The sequence below is a fragment of the Heptranchias perlo genome, chromosome 15, assembly GCF_035084215.1.
Source record: "Heptranchias perlo isolate sHepPer1 chromosome 15, sHepPer1.hap1, whole genome shotgun sequence".
NCBI lineage: Eukaryota > Metazoa > Chordata > Chondrichthyes > Hexanchiformes > Hexanchidae > Heptranchias > Heptranchias perlo.
The window spans coordinates 23,745,523-23,765,862 of NC_090339.1; the positions used below are offsets into that span (position 1 = coordinate 23,745,523).

At 40.4% G+C, this 20,340-nt stretch overlaps 1 protein-coding gene across 3 annotated transcripts in view; it reads left to right on the plus strand.

The window, feature by feature from the left end:
- The window catches only part of LOC137332897 (transmembrane protein 33-like), a 120,347-nt gene that overhangs the window by 61,876 nt on the left and 38,131 nt on the right, over nt 1-20,340 (plus strand). Inside the window, exon 7 of one of the 3 annotated variants that reach the window (XM_067996898.1) lies at nt 3,638-6,180. The exons of 1 other annotated variant lie outside the window; for it this stretch is intronic. In XM_067996898.1, the coding sequence (XP_067852999.1) occupies nt 3,638-3,878 (241 nt within the window). In that variant the 3' untranslated portion in view covers nt 3,879-6,180. Of the gene's footprint in view, nt 1-3,637; nt 6,181-20,340 lie in introns of those variants that run through there. One more of the 3 variants, XM_067996897.1, reaches the window with a different exon arrangement.

Below are 20,340 nucleotides of genomic sequence, written 5' to 3' on the forward strand. Positions count from 1 at the left end.
GTGATGGAATACTCTCCACTTGCCTGGATGAGTGCAGCTCCAACAACACTCAAGAAGCTCGACACCATCCAAGATAAAGCAGCCCGCTTGATTGGCACCCCATCCACCACCCTAAACATTCACTCCCTTCACCACCGGCGCACTGGCTGCAGTGTGCACCATCCACAGGATGCACTGCAGCAACTCGCCAAGGCTTCTTCGACAGCACCTCCCAAACCCGCGACCTCTACCACCTAGAAGGACAAGGGCAGCAGGCGCATGGGAACAACACCACCTGCACGTTCCCCTCCAAGTCACACACCATCCCGACTTGGAAATATATCGCCGTTCCTTCATTGTCGCTGGGTCAAAATCCTGGAACTCCCTTCCTAACAGCATTGTGGGAGAACCGTCACCACACGGACTGCAGCGGTTCAAGAAGGCGGCTCACCACCACCTTCTCGAGGGCAATTAGGGATGGGCAATAAATGCCGGTCTTGCCAGCGACGCCCCCATCCCGTGAACGAATAAAAAAAAAACTCAACTTCCCATGCTAGTTTATAACCTGATAATATTTTTGAATCCAAGTTGTTAATATAAATTGGAAATCGTAGTGGTCAAAACACCGATTTGTGGAGCATTCCACTCAGTACTTGTCCACACCTTGACATAACTCCTCTAACAATTAGCTACTGCTTCCTATCCCTTCGCCAATTTCTAAGAATTAAGAAAATGACACATATCTGAAATAAAAATCACTAAATTTACCCATCATTTACTGTGAATCTTAAGCTTAAATATTAGACTTTCTTGCAGAACTTAGCTGGACATAAAGGTACACCTTGTCATGGGGACTTCTGAATTCCACTTGAGATTCCACTTGGGATGTCACTTCCTCCAAAAATTCAAAAAGGTTTAGCCAGATGGGAGCATCTCCTTCTGTATCCATATTGGCTACTGTTTACTGGGTTATTTTCTCCTGATAATCAATTCCATTATTTTCTGAGGTACTGATGTAAGACTAATGACCTTATTGCATTATGATTTTCTCCCAGTGGTATATCAATTATGCTTAAGTGATGAAGCATGCTGTGGAACCTTATTCAGCTCCAGACACCTTTCCTTCTGCTATGGCCATTTTGGAAAAGATGCTTACTGGGTTAAACATCTGAGCCTAGGTCTAATGTTTTGGGTTTTAAAGTCCAAGGGAAAAAAATTGTTTTTTTCCCCCCTTTCTGCTAAAATTTAGTTATATGTTGTGATATTTTTAAAGTCTAATTTTCCAGAAATCATCACAGTTATGTGGAGGTCAATGGCAGCTCACTTTGCACATGGTAAGGTCATTGTACAATGCAAGTACCACCAATGAGGCACAAGTAACCAGCAGAAAATCCAATTATTATTTTTTTGTAAGCTGCCATTCATAAACCAGTGTAAAAAAAATTGATCGATCAAATTGTTGAAATAATTTCTTTGTACTGTTCCTGCCCACCGTTTTTTATCCCAGTAAGTGTAGCGAGCAGGCGATAACATTTGTAATATACCAAGCAATTATGAAAATGTCACACATCTGAAATAAAAATCACTAAATTTACCCATTAAAAAATAGTTACTTTATGTTAGAAATGCTTTTGCAAAGTTTCCCTACATAGGCCTGCTCTTCTGTAAGAAGCCTTGGACTTGAGTTGACCTGGGCTCTGTGTGCTGAGGGTTTCTAGCTGCTGTGCATAAATTTTGTGTGAGAGAGAGAGAGACTCATCATGGCAGTTTTCGTTTTCACCTTGCCGCTGTGGAGCTACAATACGTAGAGTGTGCAATGACAACCAGGTAGAAAGCACCATGGAATTATAGTTCTTGCAGTGTGCATATTGTTTTGTGTTCTTTTTGTGTGTTGTATTATTTTTCTGTCCTTGAGCAATGCCGTCAGGTAGTCAACTAGTATTTATTTAAGGTTTGAGTTACCAAAAATCTTCCTAAAATGAATTTTAATTTTTTTTAAATTCCAGCCAGATTTTTTCCTTTTCTTCCTCTTCTGAAGGGATACAGTTCCATAGTACTGGCTTCCCTCTGGTACCTCAACCAATTGACCTTTATGTGTGTGTAAGCCATCACGGCTTAGTCATCAAACCGAATTCTGGTGTCACTTGCTGTCCAATTTCAACAAGGTTGCTAAGTCCAGTTGTGATCCTACTGCAGCCCTGGATGAAATCAGCTAACTCAGCACAGAAATAGATCAAACTTAGGACCTTCTTAGTCTGTGAGGTTCAACTACTCATTGGATAAACTTGCTCAGCTATAGGGAGCCATCAGCCCATTTAATATGTTAGATTTGAGGCTATTTCTGCGATACTAGTGATGATAATGTTTAACATGTTGTTACGTCATTCCTCTGCCATATATTTTAAAATAAACGGGTTAACGCCTGATTTAAAATGACAGGCAGAGTGTGTCATACGAGTGTGTTAAGTAATCTTCATCTATTATCTAGGCTGTTATCTATAAAAGAGACTGCATGTGGTTGCTAAGTAGACTTTCTAGAACCTGTTTTTGAAAGGGTTCATTTGGCGAATCAGCATATCTGCCAAAACTATTTAATGTGCTCTATAGTTTGTAATTTTCCAGAGCTACACTATAACGGTCATTGAAGCTCGGAGAGAAATAGTGAACGTGGGAAAGAATTTGCAGGAGAAAACTGATTTATCACCATGGAATGCCTCATCAGTTTGATGATGCAGTTAAAATTTGTCTTGATGATATTAAGTACTTCAGAGCTACAATACTACATGACAAATTTGATAGTAAGTTTTAAATGAATAACACAGTTAGTCTGTCATACTGTATATACAAGTCTTGTATCACATGGCCTCCATTTGATCCCAATTCCTCTTGTATAATCTATAAAAGATGTAAGGAAATAAACAGCATCACATTTGTTTATGCACTCTGTTTCACTTTAACCATTCACAAGTCTGATAAAGTTTTTTTTATCAATGTGGCTGGTGCGTATATTCATGTTTTATGTTTGACAGTTAAGTCTATTTACAGGTTAATCTTATCCAGAGTATGTTTCTTGGAAATCTGTGCAATATATAAGGATATCCTAGTGAAGAGGGGGTTAACATAATACAAAGGTAAACTGATCGAAACCTGTCATGAAAGCGCGTGATATTTCTGAAAGCAATTGTAGGCAAATATTGTATCCAGGTATTTTAACTGTGTCATGCATACGTGCACACTTGGAATCTTATCGTATCAAGATTAATCTGTTAGTGGTAAGACTGTTTGGTTACTTTTTAGAGAAAAAACGATGGCTGAGTAGAAGAATCACTGATAATTGTAACTGTTCTACTGATTGTACTATAAATTCTTTAAATGTTTTACCTCTAAAATCAAGTGACTGGCCCTCTAACATGGAACTAAGTCTGTACAGTGTGTTACAGTTCAGTATTGTATTGAAGCAGATGCAGCAGGCTTTCTACCTGCACTTAGAATCATAGAATTTTACAGCACAGAAAGAGGCTGTTTGATACATCACGGCTGCTCCAGCTGTCTCGAAGTGTTGTCCACCTAGACTTATTTCCCTGTCCAACATTGTCAGTTGTTTATCATATTATATTTGGAGTAGTTTATTTTTACACTGTTTCCCTAACTTGCACAGGAATGATGACACAGCGATGCAGCAATTTGCTGCTTTCAAGCTACAGAGTGAAAGGGTGCAGTTTTACATGGTGAACTCCAATGAGCTGTGCCATCAGGGGCAGGAATGGGAGCAGGAAGTTTCATGGGCACCCCATCGGACATCATTTGAACTTGAACATATATCACCTTTTCTTTATCGTCTTTTGGTCACAATCCTGAATTCCCTGTCTAACACCATTGTAGTGGCACCATCGGCATAAGGACTGCAGCAGTTAGAATCATGGAAAGTTACGGCATAGAAAGAGGCTATTCGGCCCATCGTGTCCGTGCCGGCCGAAAAAGAGCTATCCAGTTTAATCCCACTGTCCAGCACATGGTCCGTAGCCCTGTAGGTTACGGCACTTCACGTGCACATCCAAGTACTTTTTAAATGAGTTGAGGGTTTTTGCTTCTACCACCCTTTCAGGCAGTGAGTTCCAGACCTCCACCACCCTCTGGGTGAAAAAATTTCTCCTCAGCTCTCCTCTAATCCTTCTACCAATTACTTTAAATCAGTACCACCTGGTCACTGACCCCTCTGCTAAGGGAAAGAGGTCCTCCCTATCCACTCTATCTAGTCCCGTCATAATTTTATATACTTCAATTAAATCTCCCCTCAGCCTCCTTTATTCCAAAAAAAACAACCCCAGCCTATCCAATCATTTCTCATAGCTAAAATTCTCCAGCCCTGGCAACATCCTCGTAAATCTCCTCTGCATCGTCTAGTGCAATCACATCTTTCCTGTAATGTGGTGACCAGAACTGTATGTAATACTCAAGCTGTGACCTAACCAATGTTTTATACAGTTCTTGCATGACCTCACTGCTCTTGTATTCTGTGCCTCAGCTAATAAAGGAAAGTACTCCGTATGCCTTCGGAATTACCTTATCTACCTGTCCAGCTACCTTCAGAGATCAGTGGAAATGAACTCCAAGGTCCCTTTGTTTCTCTACACCTCTCAGTATCCCCCCATTTATTGTGTACGCCCTTGCCTTGTTTGCCCTCACACTTTTCTGGATTGAATTCCATTTGCCACTTTTCTGCCCACCTGACCAGTCCATTGATATCTTCCTGCAGTCTACTGCTTTCCTCCTCAATATCAACCACACAGCCAATTTTTGTATCATCTGCAAATTTCTTGATCAAGCCCTCCACATTCAAGTCCAAATCATTAATATATACCACAAAAAGCAAGGCACCTAATACTGAGCCTTGCCGAACCCCACTGGAAACAGCCTTCCAGTTGCAAAAACACCTGTCAACCATTACCCATTGCTTCCTGCCACTGAGCCAATTTTGGACCAACTAGCCACTTTCCCTTGGCTCCCATGGGCTTTTACTTTTTTGACCAATCTGCCACGTGGGACCTTGTCAAAAGCCTTATTAAGATCCTTGTACACTAAATCAAACGCGTTACCCTCATCGACCCTCCTTGTTAGCTCCTTAAAAGACTCAACCAAGTTAGTCAGACACAACCTTCCCTTTCTAAATGATGATTTATGGTGTCCCTTTGAATTGATTCCAATATTTGCCCACCACTGAGGTTAGACTGATTGGCCTATAATTACTCGGTCTATCTCTTCCTCCCTTTTTAAACAATGGTACAATGTTAGCAGTCTTCCAATCCTCCGGCGCACCACGCCTGTAGCCAGGAAGGATCAGAAAATGATGGTCAGTTCAAGCAGAAGGCCCAACACCACCACCTCAGGGCAACTAGGGATGGGCAGTAAATGCAGCATTGTCAGCGTCATTCATCCCCCAGAGCAAATAATTTTTTTTAAGCTTTCCCACAGGAAGAGAGAGAAAATCAGAGGGTAATTCATTCCAGACTGTTCTTGCAGATGACTTGAGCAGAGGGGGTCTAGGAACATGCCCCCTTGTCTGTTATATTGGCCAACAAATAGAATGTTTTATAGGGAGAGCTGGAGGCAAGGGGAGGAAGGAGAGAAAGTACAAAGTAACTTAAAATTATAGAAATGCATTTAAATGAAAAAAGCCGTTACATTGATTTTGCAAATTTAGAGTAAACTGTATTTTCCCTTAATGTAGAAAACCTGCGCAATGTGGAGTTTTGCCATTTCTGAAATAAGTAGTCTGTGGAAAAAAATGTGAATTGGGAAAAGTAACAATTTAATTAATGCAGTGACATGCTTTTTATGGAATTATTCAAAATATATAAACATTTTATTATACTGTAATCTTCGGTGTATATATAGTACCAAAAAGAAACTATAAAATGTCACAGATAATTTAACCAGCTTATGTAAGTTTGAACAAGTCAAATAAAATGTCATGCAAGATCTGCTGCAGGGTAGTGACTGCTTTATTCCTGTTATACTGGTATCACAGCAGCATCAAAAGTGCAGATGTGCAGTAATAGTGCCAGTTTGACCTCCACTGTACCAACCTTAAGAGTCCATCTGTAATTCTCCATATTAGTCCCAGTATAACTGCAGCTTGGACACTTCTTATTTAGATTTGTTCTGTCCCTTGTCACTCTGTCATCTTTTGATTGCCCTGTCAGCTCCTCAGCTCCTTTGAGCTGAAAAAGGTATTGGGTCATGGTACATGCAGTATTGTAAAACAGAGCCTGTCTGTTTGACCATTTTTTTAAAGCTCTGTCAGCCGCCTTCCTCCCTCCATTACAGTGTGAGTAGCCAGTGTCTCCTCTTGATTACACAATTACATAGTGTGAAACAATGCGGCATTCGCAAGGTCAGTGTAACAAGCATGTCATTTTTACAGCTTTTTTGACTTTAGAAATGTGTTTCATGTACATCCAATGACCTTTTTAATAACGCACTTTTGCTCTGAGTTTCAAATCCTACTCCTCCGTCTCCAATATATGCTATTAAAGTAAGTACTGAAATATTCTTCAAACAACATCAAATATTAGCCATTTTCTGACTCCATTTTGAACTGATTACTAAATCTCTAACCAGAGCAATGTGTGAACTGAACAATGTGTGTTAACATTGTTCTGTAAATTAGCTGTCAATGCATGAAATTCTTTCAGTTCTACAATAGTAAACAATTTTACAACACCAAGTTATAGTCCAGCAATTTTATTTTAAATTCACAAGCTTTCGGAGATTTTCTCCTTCCTCAGGCAAATGTTTCAGGATCTCCTTGAAGCCTACGCATTTATACATATTGAACAATACATGGTGTTTACAGACTGCCCCTGCAACTGCCCGTTGCCAAGGCAATCACCGTGTTCAGACAGAGAACCGTGTTCAGTTCTACAATAGTAAGAGGGCAGTCAGAGAAGAGATGAGAACCCTAAAATATGCTAACAGCGCTGGAACTGAGAATGCATAAGTGATAATTAATACACTTAATGATTATTTCCTCCAAGTATTCACTGGAGAAGATGTTAGCAACATGCCCTCTTGAAATAGCGATAATCCAAGTAGAATTAACAACTTTAATATAAATGAGATGGAAGTCTTAGACAGGCTAAAAGGGCTCAACATAAATAAAGCTCCAAGAATGGATGGCATCTATCCCCCAAGTACTGAGAAAGATAAAGAATAAGATTTCTAAGTTGTTGACTGTCATTATGAAGGAGTCAGTGAACATTGGGGAGGGCCCAACAGATTGGAAATGTGTTCATTTTCAAAAAAAAATGACAAAAATCCATGACAGACAACTATGGACGCACTTCAACACTGGGTAAATTAGTGGAATTGATTATCAGGAGTGCACTTCAGGAATATCAATATGATGATAAGCCAGTAAACAGCAGCCAACATGGAATCAGTAGGGGAAATTCATGCCTGACTAACCTCCTCGACTTTCTGAGGCATTAGTATCCCAGGTAGTCTATGGGAGGCCCTACTAGATGGTGTACCTTGACTTCCAAAAAGCATTTGACAGTTCTGCGCAAAAGACTACAAGTTCAGCTTAAAGCACGGGAATTCAGATGGGAATGGATAAGAAATTGGCTGAAGGGTACAAAGCAGCAGGTACTTGTTAGAGTAGTTATATTGGAGTGGGGAGTGGTACTGAATGGAGGGCCCCAGGGATTGGTATTGGGACCACCAATGTTTCAAATTTACATTAAAGACTTGGATTTAGAAACTGAAAATTCGGATGAGTCATTAGAAGCTGCTGTTGAATCTGAAGAGACTCCCCGGGAACTCCAAAATGAGTGACAAATTGTTAGTGGGTGGAACAATAGCAGATAAAAAGTAATATGGACAGATGTAGTGTGGTACATAAGGAGAAAAAAAGAGTGACTATAAGTATTCTATGTTGAAATACCGTACGACTAAGTTGGAAGAGACCTTGGAGGTTTCAGAAACTTGACGCTAAACATGTCCAGTCATTGTGGAACAGAAAACACAAAGTATATATGGAGAAAACAATAGAGCACAAATCAGAATAAGTCATGCTTAAACTGTAGTGTTCTGGTCAGACCACACCTTAAATAATTCATCCAGTTCTGATCACTGGGGCACAAGAGAAACATTTAAGCCTTGGCGGTAGTTTGGAGAAGAGCCACCAGACTGATGCCCAGCACCAAAATTTGGGTTTTTCTCCCTTGAAAGCGGGTAACAGAACGTGACCCTGTAGAGATGTATAACATAGTAAATGATATAGAAAAGGTAGATTCAGATCACTCCTTCAAACTAATCCATGATAATAGGACAAAGAGGCCCAGACTCAAACAAGTAAAAGACAAACTTGCGATTTTTTTTATATTCGTTCATGGGATGTGGGCGTCGCTGGCAAGGCCAGCATTTATTTCCCATCCCTAATTGCCCTTGAGAAGGTGGTGGTGAGCAGCATTCTTGAACCGCTGCAGTCCATGTGGTGAAGATTCTCCCACAGTGCTGTTAAGTAGGGAGTTCCAGGATTTTAACCGAGCAGCACTCACCTCCATGGGATGGTGTGTGACTTGGAGGGGAACGTGCCTGCTGCCCTTGTCCTTCTAGGCGGTAGAGGTCACTGGTTTGGGAGGTGCTGTCGAAGAAGCCTTGGCGAGTTGCTGCATCCTGTGGATGGTACACACTGCAGCCACGGTGCGCCGGTGGTGAAGGGAGTGAATGTTTAGGGTGGTGGATGGGGTGCCAATCACGCAGGCTGCTTTTTCCTGGATGGTGTCGAGCTTCTTGAGTGTTGTTGGAGCTGCACTCATCCAAGTGAGTGGAGAGTATTCCATCACACTCCTAACTTGTGCCTTGTAGATGGTGGATAGGCTTTGGGGAGTCAGGAGGTGAGTCACTCGCTGCAGAATACCCAGCCTCTGCCCTGCTCCTATAGCCACAGTATTTATGTGGCTGATCCAGTTAAGTTTCTGGTCAATGGTGACCCCTAGGATGTTGATGGTGGGGGATTCGGCGATGGTAATGCCATTGACTGTGAAGGGGAGATGGTTAGACTCTGATTGATGTTGGGAAGTTCTTCATTTAGAGTGACCAATATATGAAACGGACTTCTGAGGGTTGGGTTGTGGAGACATGACTGTCTCCAGTTGTACAGAAGCTTTCAAACACTCCAACAAAACTTTGTGTCACCCACCTCTTCATCAAGTGTCACTTTTCATATTACATGGAGCCTCAATTATCTGCCTCCTTGTTATACAGAATTTTAGCAGATAATGGGAGACCAATGAAAATAGAGGCTGCCAGAATTTTTTTGTTTTCGAGCGTGGTGCTCCTGCTGGTAAGATGGGATGGCACTGCAACATCTGTTCAATCAGCTGATCGGCCAGCTAAGAGCTCACACACATCTGCTCATTATTCCAGTCACCAAACCTGAAAGAACTAGCCAAAAGTATTCCCTTGCTGTCAACCACAAGCCTCCAGGTGCAGAGATGGAGGTTGAAGGATGTAGTTGCTCACCTCCAGCTATCCTGTAGGGAGTCTCCACAACACTGATTTTAGCAGAGCTACAAACTTGAAAGTCAGGCTACCTGTTTTGCCAGACTTCATTTAGTGTTCACCTTTGTAGCTGGAGGGCCTTGGTTGGCATTCAGCTGGGGTAATGGAGGTGAGTGCTGTTGGAGAGAACTATAGTGGGTGGATGGGGGCAGACAAAGCAGTCAGCAGCATATGGTCATTTGGGGACTCCAAACTATCTGCAGGAGGTCCTCTCCATTATAGCAAAGAATCGACATTCCACTGTAAATCTGATTTATATATTTGATCTAATAAAAATTAGATGAGTCTTCATGTTTTATTTTTTTTGCTAGATCTAATCTGTTGAAAGATAAACGAGGCAAGTGTAACGTACTTCTACCTCTTTTTGATTTCATGGGTAGATGGTTCAGGATGCCATTTAACATTTTCCTATAATTGCAATTTCAGCTGGACTTTGGTTCAAAGCTAAAACTGTTTTTATTGAAACCCTTGTTAAACTGAAAATAGTACTGTAAAATACTTCAAAGAGACTTGTGGCTGACTTGCAGAATGAATCTATGGCTTCAAATTTTATAATGTTGTTAAGGAGATTTCTACTGTGATTGCAGAAAAAAATGTTCATTTCACTGATGAATAATAAAATAGTTGTGAGTTTAGCCAACCGTGCTCATTTTAGAGTAAAACTGCATTCAAAACATTCTTCGTAGAAACGTAAGATTCAATAAAGAATATGCATGTTGAGTAAGGGCGTATGAAAAATACATACAACTTGCACACCCACAGATGCAGTGATGTAATTGTGAGTTTTATCTAAGTTGATTTTTCATTGTTTATATTGGCCCGGATTTTGCGCTGAGCGGTGAATGAACGGCACCCGCCACTTGTTAGATTTAAACTTACCCACAACCTATCCATGGGCTTTTGGGCACCATCTTCCTGCAATGGGTGTAGCCAGAAGAAGTGTACCGTCCTCTACTGAGCATCTGTGAGCTGTGTGAGTGGGACAAGGAACTATATATCCCCATAACTAATCAGATTGAAGCATCATTAATCAGCCACTCAGACATCGAACCAGAAAGTGTTAGAATAGTAAATTCAATGTGAAATCAGTTACAGAAAGTGAAATAAAGAGACGGTATGAAAAATTGAATTAAAAGGCAGAGATAAAAGAGACAAAGGAAAAGTAAAAAAAATTTTTAGTTGTCCAATAACAATTAAGGTTTGACTGAATGAGACTCCACACTTGTAAATTTTCAGCCCCAGAGAGGTGGTTTGGCAGTCATTAATGCCTTTAAACTTTTGGTTAGACTAAAAAAACTGGATGTACCTTTTTCTGGTGAAAATAATTCATTTCCAGCTGGGCAGCTGAGGAACTTTGCGCCATTGCAACCATTTGAATGGTGATCCAGCCAGCGAGCTGTCCTTCCCGTGCAGCTTTCGGAGGAGCAGGGCATCTGGTAGCGCAACTTCCGGATTTCCGTGTTTGACTGCACATGTGCGTTTGCTGGAAGCTGCTCTTTCATTTGCCCTGAAATAACAGTGAGCCCTGTTAGGATCGCTGTTATTTTCAGAGCAAATTCCGGGCCATTATGTATCACTTACAGTCCCCACCACTTACATTGTCCCTGCTTATCCTGGACAGCCACCTGTATCAGACAAATGGCGCTCACCATTTGCCATTACCATAGGTGTCAATTACAAAGGCGCCGCTTAAACTGTATTAAACGCGCCTACTATTTTGGGCAAATCAAGCCTTGTTATGGTGCTGCTGCATACTTCGTCCCCGTTCAGTTCTCCAACACTATTGGTGAAACTGACCAGACCGGTATATATATCCCTTCCGTTTGGATCATTTGGGGCATGGAGATAGAGGATGAAGATTCCGTCTGTGATTTCTAAAAATTTCTTGTATACACTGGCCATCGCGTATAGTGGGCAAATTGAGTTGACACCGTGCCTACTATATGCGGTTGGGACTGTATATCATGTAAAAGTAGCATAGTTTATATCTTACCATCATAATAACTTTGTAAGTTTTTTCTATTTATGTGATGAAATTTGCATTTCTTTTGATCACAAGCCTAGTATTTGCACTCTGTAATGGTAAAACCAGTACTACCTCTCTGAGGTCTAAGGGCTGATTTTTCTCAGTGAATGCTGTTGGGGGGGCAATGTCCATACAGATGGAGGAGCAGGAGGACATCTCAGCAATGGATTAGTATCCCAAGGCTCTTTCCACAACAACAATAAAATGCATTTATAAAGCACCTTTAACATAGCAAAATGTCTTAAGATGCTCAACAGAGGTGCAATTAATAGACACTGAGCCAAAGAAGGTGGTATTAGGAGGTTTAAACAAAGGCTTGGTCAAAGCGCTGGGTTTAAAGGAGGGTCTTAAAAGAGGCAGAGGGGTTTCGGGAGATAATTCTGGAGCTTGGGACCTAGGCAGCTGAAGGCACAATCACCAATAGTGTGTTGGGGGGGTGCAGGTGGTGGTCGTGGTGTAGGACTGGAGGAGATTATAGAGATAGGTAGGGGAGAAGCCATCAAGCGATTTAAACACGAGAATGAGAATTTTAAATTTGAGGCACAGTAGGACCAATAGGTAATGTAGGTCAGCAAGGACAAGGATGGTAAGTGAGCTGGACTTAATATGGGCAGCAAGGTTTTGGAAGAGCTGAAGTTTACTTCAATATAACACCCTATCAGAAGAACTTTCGTGCATTCTTTCCAGGAGCACTGGGAATATGTGAAATGCATGCCTTTGCCATGTCATTGTAACCATTCTAACATCTTTGCAAGATCTCCTTGGGCTTCCAGACTTGGGCTCCTGGGACTCGCTTCGTACATGCAATTTACATTGAGGTACCATCTTCAGGTACCATCCCCTACAACCACCTGAAAAGCCATTCAGGAAATTTAGCTGTGGTGCAATTTGGGGGCAAAGCATTAGTACCTAATGTTCCTGTGCATAGCTTCCATTTTTCACGCACCACGTGGGCACTATGTACAGGAAACTTGGCCCTCTAAAATCTTCAGAAGCTTGTTTGTTCAGGTATTCATATCCTAGGATTACAGAATTTTAATGTGTACCATCAAAAAATGAATATCTGTTAGTTGCAACACCTTTGTGTTCTTGAAATTTGGATGCAATTAACAAGCTGCTCAAATTTCACTTTTTCAACATCAGAACTCCTTAATCATATATTGGTTTGTAGATTACTAAATGGCATCAATTGTCGTACACATATATCATTTGATTTTTTTCTCATAATGTAATCTGCATACTTTTATGTCAGTACAAGCACATTGTTCTATAATTCTGTGCTTTTGACATCAGACATCATACTTTATAGGAACTACAGTACAAGCAATACGAATATTACTCTTTATTGCCAATAGTTTCCTCACTTATTTAATCCAACTGCAATGCCATAACACTGACCTTTTTCATAAATGAAAAGTTACGGAATAATTACAAATGTATAAGAGTCTCGGTAGACCATGCCAATACACATTGTGCTAAAATGTCTTTAATTCAGCATGATCATCTATTATTCTGTGTATATTATTTATTACCAAATACATATTTACCAAAGATTTTTTTGCAATTTTGATAGTGCTGTCACACAGCATAGGTTGTGAGTTTGTCACAATCTCATTGCGCCATACTTGTTATAAATAGCCACATTCATCACACACCTTTTTTACAACCTCAACATTTTTTCTGTGTTCAAATTATGTAAGGCTTACTGGAAGAATGTCAAACAAATCTGTTTGCGTTACGTATTGTACCGATGGTTTTATTTTTACTATTTATTTATGAGTTTGTATCCATTTTGGACAAGATTTATTTGCTCTGTCACAATATATATAGCCCAGATGGTGGGAAAGAATAAATAAAATCACCAGGTTACAGTTTTTCATTCACAATTCATTACATTGCATGATGTGTAGCTATATCATATTAACTATTAAACGGACGAGATTTTTTCATCATTTTGTCATCAGAATATCCAAATCCAAAAAAAGTTGTGTTTTACAAACAAATTAGTCATCAGCATTTTGTCCCAACATGTACTTAGCTTATCTGATGAGATCATTTAGTAATGATTAGAATGTAGTTGATTTTGTAGTTTAGGAGCTCAGCGGTATGTTTTAACACATTGAAATCAATGGAAATGTGAATCGGGCAGTGTCCATAACAAGCAGCCGATCCACAATGCCAGTTGAAAATCTACCCCAGTGTTTCTTTGAGGCCATTGCTGTAAATAGGCAAATCCAGGTAAGTAGCTGAATCGGGCTGCTGTCAAAATTAATCAAGACCAGCAGCGTAACTTTCCACCTGGTTCGACCACAACTGGAGTATTGTGTCCAGTTCTGGGCACCGCACTTTAGGAAGGATGTGAAGGCCTTAGAGGATACAGAAGAGATTTACTAGAATGATTCCAGGGATGAGGGACTTCAGTTACGTGGATACACTGTAGAAGCTGGGATTATTCTCCTTAGAACAAAGAAGGTTAAGAGGAGATTTGATAGAGGTATTCAAAATCATGAAGGGTCTAGATGGAGTAGATAGAGAGAAACTGTTCCCTTTGGCAGAAGGATCAAGAACCAGAGGACATAGATTTAAGGTGATTGGCAAAAGAACCAAAGGTGATATGAGGAAAAACGTTTTTAAGCAGCGAGTGGTTGGGGTCTGGAATGTACTGCCTGAGGGAGTGGTGGAGGCAGATTCAATCGTGGCCTTCAAAAGGGAACTGGATAAGTACTTGAAACGAAAAAATGTGCAGGGCTACAGGGATAGGGCGGGGGAGTGGGACTAGCTGGATTGCTCGTGCTTAGAGCCGGCGCAGACTCGATGGGCCGAATGGCCTCCTTCCATCCTGTAACCTTTCTATGATTCTATGACCTGAATATGGCTTGGATGTGGCACATCCATGATATTACTGCCAAGGCATTAGCCAGGCTGGGCCAATTGTGAGTCCTCTGTGGGGAAGAAAGCACTGAATCAGCCTCAGAACTTACCTTAAACTGTAATTTTGGAAAATGGCCAGCTAGCCTGTTGCACTACAAGTCAGGCACAGATTCAGAACTAAGCAATCAGGGCAGCATATCACCTCCCTTGCTGGATCTGCTCGACATATCTGGACAATATCTGTTGATTCCAAACAATGGAAGAAAGGCTTCTGAGCCTCTGGCAGAGGTACCTGCTCAAAGCAAGGACTAATCCATCATTGTCATTGCTGAAGAACAGAAACCCATTCCAGTTAGTTTGCAACACAACACTGCCTGTGGGCCTGGGGTAAGTGGCAGACCGAGGCAATGTTCAAGCACAGCCAGGTTTCTGTCATGGGGTCAGGTGAGCCAGTGGCATAGAAAGCCGCACATTTGTCAGAATACACTTACAATTCCAAAATATCTGTTATAGAAAGGGCAATAAACCTTGGACAATTCTTAGCAAGCTTCCAATGTTACTAGCTAGCTATTTAGAAACTGCTGAAGTCAATGTGAGCATGAGAATTAAAACATTTTGACATTAGGGACTGGAAGCCAGTGTATGTCAGAAAGAACATGGGTGGGTGGGACTGTTCGGGGGAAGGATATGGGCATCAGAGTTTTGGATGAACTGAAGTTAACAGAGGATAGAGCAGTGAAGTCTGGAGGTGACAGAGGCATGGAAGAGGGTTTCAGCAGCAACTGGGCTGAAGCATACGATCTTATAGAGGTGAAAGTGGACGGTTTTGTTGATGGAGAGGATATGTGGTTGGAAGATCAGTTTGAGGTTTAATAGGACGCTGAGATTACAAACCATCTGGTTCAACCTGAGACACTGACCAAGAAGAGGGATAGAATGGGTGGGAAGGGTATTGGGTTTGTGGTAGGGACTGAAGACAAAACTGGGTTTTAACAGGTGGAGTATTTTTGATATTTTATTTAACATACCTTTATATGCTTATTTCAGTTGTGTGAATTTAGTCTGTCTATAATTTGAGAAGTTGGAAGTACTGATAATAAATCTTGGTTTTTTCTTCACCATATGGCGTCCGCCCCTAAAAAGCACCAAAAAGAACATTGTGTCTGACTGTTATGTTCTTGTTGGTAAGGAAAATGATTGGTTTCCTACATAAAATGTGCAGCAGAGACAGAAAGTGATTAAAGCTACAGGAGTGATGGTAATAATTTCTCAGTTCAGCTGTCTGGCGCCAATATTGTTTCAAAAACAAAGTTGAACATCTTGATACGACATTTCAAGAACAATTCAATTTTTAGAGCGTGATCACTATATACCAGTAGCATACTCAACTTAAAACCTAAAAAATGAGAGGGTTCAACGCATCATTTTGTATTTGCATAGGATGTGACTTTCTAGGTCCAGTTTTAAGTGATGTTCTGATGAGTCTTTTAAACAGAAAATATAAATATTATTGCCCTAGTTTATAGAAATACTAAATTAAAATCTTCCCCATATAATTTAATCAATGTTTTGCATTGCCAAATAGTCCCATTTATACAAGTTTTGGGTGTTTGTACACCCATGGGTAGCATAATAGAAATCCTTGGTAATACTATTGATATCATACAGTAAGTGATTGTGAATAAGATTAATCACTCTACTTGAAAGAAATTACAGGCAATTAAGAAAGCAGTACAAACCTAGGTGTTTTACTCATTTTATTTCTTTATGGTTTTAGACTCAACACTAAGCTACATAGAATGTGCTCAACTCTCTGCAGGAAAAAAGTCATACAAATACAGCTTTATTCTAGGAACAATTATATTAAAACCAGGGTCCGAGTGCTCATTGTATCTATAACCATAGAAAACGGCATGGAATTTCTTCTCCCCACTCTTTCCCCGCCTTTTCCCTGTTGTGATTGAATTGGAACCAATGCCTGTTGTACCAGTACTTAATCCAAAATGGTCCCTGAAAATGGTCTTCTAAAATCCCCAATCGCATTTTGTTATTCCTCTTGCATTTCACACCTTGAGTACTTCATCTGCAGTGTGTCAAATACAGGGGCATTATCTAATCCCATTGATCCCTCGTACTTAGCCAGCTGATTTTGTAGCGACACTAGATTTTTAAAATTTGTTCTAGGCATGTGAGCAGTGCTGGCAAAGCTGCATTTATTGGCCTGAAAAGGAGGTGATGGGCCATCCTCTTGAACAACAGCAATCCTTGTGATGGTGCTCCCTCGACCAAGCGGCAAGGAAAGATCAGCAATTACGACTAAGACAGGATGGTGTGTGACTTTGGAGGGAAACTTGGAGATGATGGTGTTCCCACCATAATGCTGTTCTTGTCCTCAGTTGTAGAGGTCTAAGGGGAAGGAGGTGCTGTACTGCATCCTACATCGCAGATAATACATACTGCAGGCACAGTGCACCAATGATTGCAGGAGTGAATATTGAGTCCAGTAGCAGGGGCTGTTTTTATATTGGTGTCAGTGGGCTGTTTGAGCCACCAGTTCCTGAAGTGTGTGTGTTACACAACTGGCAGCAATGTCAAGCTATTCACCAGTTTGCAGGAAGACAGGTATGCAAGTGAATGCTAAATTCTTTCCTCCTTACAGATGCTAATGGACATGCTCTGCATTTCTAGCATTTTCTGTTTTTTATTTGAGAAGTATTTGCAGATTTTCTTTTTGTTTGCTAATGTAAACTTGCCAAATTTTCTAAATCCAGTCCTGGGTCTGCCCGATAGCTGAATTTCGGGAATCTGGCAAGGGGTTGCCATGGGCTGTACTACCTGACACCATTCAGATATAAAACATCAAGTATTGGCTACTGCTAGACTGGTAAAGTGTGTAGGATGTGAAATGCACACAGAGTGTCTACCCCAAAACTATTAATCTTAATTCCTTAATCAATCTGACTTTGTACATGCTTGAATGCAGCCTCTGAGCCCCTGATGTGCTGCTGAACCTCTGTGTTCTAAATGTTTTTGTGCCAGTATTTACAAATTATATTTCCTAGTATGGCAAACACAACATCAGCATTACATTTTTTTTTGAATTGCTACAATGGATTTCAACAATGGATTTCCTAGTTGGCATCAGTGATTTGAATACACGTTGTTGAATGTTGTATCCGCTACTTACTTTATCTGTCCGTCAGTAAGCAGCACTGGGCTCACTGACACTTCAGATACACTGGGTGAAATGTTTTAATTTGAAAGTCAAATTTGAAATGCAATCTCAGTTTGGACAGTATTTTGTAAATATGAGCCCTTTTAAACAAAGAGCAACCAGTTGAGCCAGCAGCCATTTTAGTTGTTTTTCCTGGCTAGGTGGAAAGTCTGATGAGGTGGCTAGGTGTTGAGCAGGAGCTATTACTGTATGTAGCTGAGCAGCCGATGGGTATCGCAGAGGGTCAGCACAGTAAACCTCTTTTAAACTATTTAAAATGCCCATTTTTCTGAACAAAAGCCGCCAGTTTAGTAATGTGTTTTATATAATGGGGCAGAAATCGCTTGGGAAATAACGGAGAGCTCATCAGCGCCTTCCATTGTTAGTGGTGAAATGGAGGAGCAAGTTCTGGCGTTCGCACATGCGTGGTAAAACACAGAAATCTGGACCTAGCGGTTTGCCGATGATACGACAGCTTCAAAATAAAGGGGCATCACACGCTGCAATCAGAGAAATCATTGAAAAAGCGGCAACTTGCTTATCTGCCCAGCTGGAAAGTAACTAATTATGCCACCAAACAGGAACGCTTAAAAATACAGGTCTAAACTACGTTTTAACAGCACAGTAAGTCTTAATGACTGCCAAACCACTAAAAATTAACTTTTAAAAATGTGGAGTCTCATTACTCCTTATTTTAATAGTTTTTGGTCATTTTTTAAAAAAACCTTTTCAAAAATTAAAAAGATTAATTTTTTTTTACTTTTCCCTTCTGTCTCTTTTATTTAATTCAATTATTTCTTACCCTCTCTTTTTGCTGTCTATAACTGTTTTTACATTGATTTAAAATGTTGTACCTTTCACTAACTGGTTTAAAGTTGCAAGCCTGCAGAGACAGTGAACGCAGCTTGTCAAAAATGCTGCGATCTGATTGGCCGAGGAGAACAGATCGCTCCTCTCGCTTTTTCCAGATCTGATGCCAGCCTCTTCTCCGCTTCCTATTCAAGGAAGTGCCCAAAGAAAAGACCACAGTAAGTTTGTGGGTTAGTATAAATCTATGGAGCGTTGAGCAGTGTTGGTTTACCGTTCCGAGTGATTTCTACCCCATTATTTGAAGACTATTTATTCTACTATTGAGGGGGTATTTTAAAAATATGATTGAGATTGAGAGATCCTCAAACTCTGGCCAGACTTGCTGCAGAATTATTTCCTCATGCTGCAGAATTTGGTTGGCCACCAAAGTTGGTATTGAGGTGCTGAAGTAATATAGGGGCCCTGATGGAAATATTTCGGTGTCTTCATTGTCTTGTCACAGACATCTGATAACAATAATTAATCATATTTAAGAGCAGCAATTGCATGATGAGAAATATGTTATCACTAACCCAGGGTCTCTGTTTGTTTGTTTGTTTGTTTATTGCACTTTAGCATAACAACTATTGAATTCTGCAGGGGCTTCAAGCTGTTGTTTCTCCATCACAGATGTTTCCTTTGAAATAGCTGGCAATAATTCTGAGACTTAGGCAGCTTTTCGAGGCTGAACTTTTCACCATAAGAACTACCATTTCAATTCATAATCCAAATAAATGCTCAAAGGTACAACTTTCTGAAATCTATGTAGAGGGTCTATATCAACATTCTTAAATACAAATAATTTTTTTCCTTTTAGATATCAAACATCTTAATACTTTAATGTCAACTATTATAAAAATGTTTATAAAACCAACTATTTCTTAGTAACCCCCTCCCAATGTCCTACAAGTGATACTTGTATTTATGTAGTGCCACAAAGCATCTCCAAGTAAGATGGAAGGTAGCAAATGTAACACCACTATTCAAGAAAGGAGGGAGAGAGAAAACAGGGAACTACAGACCAGTTAGCCTGACATCAGTCGCGGGAAAATGCTGGAATCCATTATTAAGGAAGTGGCTACGGCACTTAGAAAATCATATGATTAGGCAGAGTCAACATGGTTTTAAAAGGGAAATCGTGTTTGACAAATTTATTAGAGTTTTTGAGGATGTAACTAGCAGGGCAGGTAAAGGGGAACCAGTGGATTTGGGTTTGGATTTTCAAAAGGCATTCGATAAGGTGCCATACAAAAGGTTGTTACACAAGATAAGGGCTCGTGGGGTTGGGGGTAATATACTAGCACAGATAGAGGATTGTTTAACAGACAGAAAACAGAGAGTAGGAATAAACGGGTCATTTTCAGGTTGGCAGGCTGTAACTAGTGGGGTGCTGCAAGGATTAGTGCTTGGGCCTCAGCTATTTACAATCTGTATTAATGACTTGGATGAAGGGACCGAGTGTAAAGTATCCAAGTTTGCTGATGATACAAAGCTAGTCGGGAAAGTAAGCTGTGAGGAGGACACAAAGTCTGCAAAGGGATATAGACAGGTTAAGTGAATGGGCAAGAAGACAGCAAATGGAGTATAATGTAGGGAAATGTGAGGTTATTCACTTTGGTAGGTAGAATAGAAAAACAGAATTTTTTTAAATGGTGAGAAACTGTAAAGTGTTGGTGTTTAGAGGGATTTGGGTGTCCTTGTCCACGAAACACAGAAAGTTAACATGCAGGTACAGCAATCAATTAGGAAGACAAATGGTATATTGGCCTTTTATACAAGAGTAAGGAAGTCTTGCTACAATTGTACAGAGCATTGGTGAGACCACACCTGGAGT